This window comes from Primulina huaijiensis, unplaced genomic scaffold (assembly GCF_012295235.1).
Source record: "Primulina huaijiensis isolate GDHJ02 unplaced genomic scaffold, ASM1229523v2 scaffold36917, whole genome shotgun sequence".
Taxonomy (NCBI): Eukaryota; Viridiplantae; Streptophyta; class Magnoliopsida; order Lamiales; family Gesneriaceae; genus Primulina; species Primulina huaijiensis.
Genome location: NW_027358624.1, coordinates 5,544 through 7,778, shown reverse-complemented (window position 1 = coordinate 7,778; position 2,235 = coordinate 5,544). Strand labels below are relative to the sequence as shown.

The window sequence follows — 2,235 nt, the reverse complement described above, 5'->3', positions numbered from 1 at the left end:
TCACTCGAGCTTTTGTTAGCCCTGATCAGCTGTTTCTGCTAACTCAGGGATGACTTTCTTAGGAAAGCACTTCCTTCACTCATACTGGTCCAATTCCTAGCTTCCTCTAGCTCTCGGTCATGTTCTTCTTCTCGAGTCCCAAGATGGCCCGGGTTCTTTCCCTTCTGGGGGTATCACATAGTTTTATCAGTTTCCTTCCATTAATATTCTTTAAATGTTTGTATGAATATCTTGGTTCCCTCCCACATCCATTTTATCTTTGTTCTAAATAGATCATTTGATTATGATCAGGTGAAAAAATAATGCACTAGTTATTCTTATTCTCCATATTTTAATTGTGGGCCATCAATACACCTCAAAGAGCACAACATTATAGTTAGGGTGGGAAAAAATATCGAAACTTCGTATATCGTAGTTATCATATCGAAAAATACAAAATTTACCGAAATTTTTGGTATGGTATGGTAATGATAATGAAATTTTTTGTACGATAACGGTATAAAACTTACAAAATTTCGGTATATACCAAAATACCGAAACAATATATACCGAAATACCGAAACAATATATAAAAATCTAAACACACATAATATTTTTAAACAATAAAGTAATAAAATTAAAAAATATAAGGGTTTTTTCCTGTATAAAACAGTATATACCGATGCTTTACTGAAATCAGTATACCGCAAAATTTTGGTATAATCGGTATGCTGGTTATATGTACCTACTGTATCAATATATATTTTCTTATACTGTAATTTTTCTGTAGAGTATATGATTTTCGATTCGATACGATACGGTACGATATATCACCCCTAATTATAGTTAATGTTGTATTATATATATATATATATATATATTATAAAGAGATTTTATATATGAAGTCATATATGTTACATAAACATATAAAAAGTACTACATGATCATGCAAGCATGAACATTTTCTTCATTGAAACTATAGGTGATCCTGTCGTCGATGGTTTGGTACGGGAGATGAGGGAAGTAGCCGTGCGTACTCTCGTTGTATCCATGGGTGTAGTAATTGTAAGAGGAAGCGAAATTGGATTCATCCAAATATTGAGATGCATAAGGGTAGTATTCAGAATCATACGGAAATGGCCAAAACTCAGCCTTTCTTCCCGTTCTTCTAACAAGTTTTAGGACTCTTCTCTTGTCAACATATCCTGTCACGGTTACTTTCTGCCTGTCCATGTCTATCTCTATGCTATCAACACCTGCATTATATTATGTATCATTGATTTCAAAGTTGTATGGATAAACAATCTGGAATTTTGGGACGAAAAACTTGGATTTTTACGCGCGATGATATGATGAATGACATATTTGTATGTCATAATTTTTGAATTGTTGCTGTACATGCATTGTATTGACTTAAAAGGTGGTTGATCAAAACTATATTTTCAAATTTCTGATTGTGTCGGGTGATGATTTGGGCAGTTATTGTTCCTTAAACTCAAAATAAATAATTTTTAAAAATTGGGTTTAAATTAAACCCGATCGAATGGTGATGTAGAGGCAAAACCCTTGCCATCCAATTTAGAGATAGCTCTTCGTATTCTTTTCTGGCATCCTTCGCAATCCATATGGACCAAAAGCTCCACAATCTATACATTCAAAAAGTTATACTCTCTAAATTTCTTAAATTCTAGTAATTAATCCATATGAACATGTTTAAATAGTGTCGAAAAATACTAATAATAATAATAATAATTACTAAGGTTGAAGATATATATATATATATATAGGATTACTTACAGACATAGCATTAGATATAGGAGCTTGCAGCTTGAAACAACCACCAAACATTATCACAGTCTTATCATTTAATTTGTACGTAAATTAAGGTTGTAATATATAGTTGATAAACATGTTCAAATATCAAGAAGTACCATACTACAAATCGTGGGAATCTTGCAAGTTGGTGGAATTTATCTCTTCATTTTTTTTCCATCTTTATCTACTCTCTCTTTAAACAAGCTTGTATTAATATTTGCCGATGAAATATCATCTAAAATTCGTTTATTCGACAACCACATGAAGGTACTACTTACAACAAATAATGTAGACAGCCAACAATTAAGCGCACAAATTAGAGGTTGAATTTGAATTCTTATATCAATTATCACGGTCACGTATACAATTGAGATATAAGATGAACAAAATCCGAAATCCAATTATCTTGTCGATTGATAAGAAGAATTTGATTTTTTTAAT

The 2,235-nt window shown here is 31.6% G+C and overlaps 1 protein-coding gene across 2 annotated transcripts; it reads right to left on the bottom strand.

Moving 5' to 3' along the window:
* Nucleotides 1-851: 851 nt before the first annotated feature.
* LOC140968418 (heavy metal-associated isoprenylated plant protein 45-like) lies at nucleotides 852-1,919 on the bottom strand. Of its 2 annotated transcripts, none has more exons than XM_073429356.1 (2): nucleotides 1,550-1,619; nucleotides 852-1,235 (listed from the first exon to the last, which is right to left on the bottom strand). In XM_073429356.1, exons 1-2 carry the CDS (start codon nucleotides 1,602-1,604, stop codon nucleotides 916-918), a joined length of 375 nt encoding a protein of 124 aa, XP_073285457.1. In that variant the 5' UTR covers nucleotides 1,605-1,619; the 3' UTR covers nucleotides 852-915. The 2 variants fall into 2 exon arrangements, 1 of the variants encoding a protein (XP_073285457.1); XR_012173774.1 differs by lacking the exon at nucleotides 1,550-1,619 and adding an exon at nucleotides 1,777-1,919 and having other exon boundaries at nucleotides 1,028-1,235.
* Nucleotides 1,920-2,235: the final 316 nt, after the last annotated feature.

What these genes read in the sequence shown, in the direction of transcription:
- LOC140968418 (XM_073429356.1), bottom strand. Translation starts at nt 1,604, where the DNA reads ATGGATTGCGAAGGATGCCAGAAAAGAATACGAAGAGCTATCTCTAAA. An exon ending in AGCTATCTCTAAATTGGATG is followed by an intron (nt 1,236 to 1,549) that starts GCAAGGGTTTTG and finishes AATATAATGCAG; the next exon opens with GTGTTGATAGCATAGAGATA.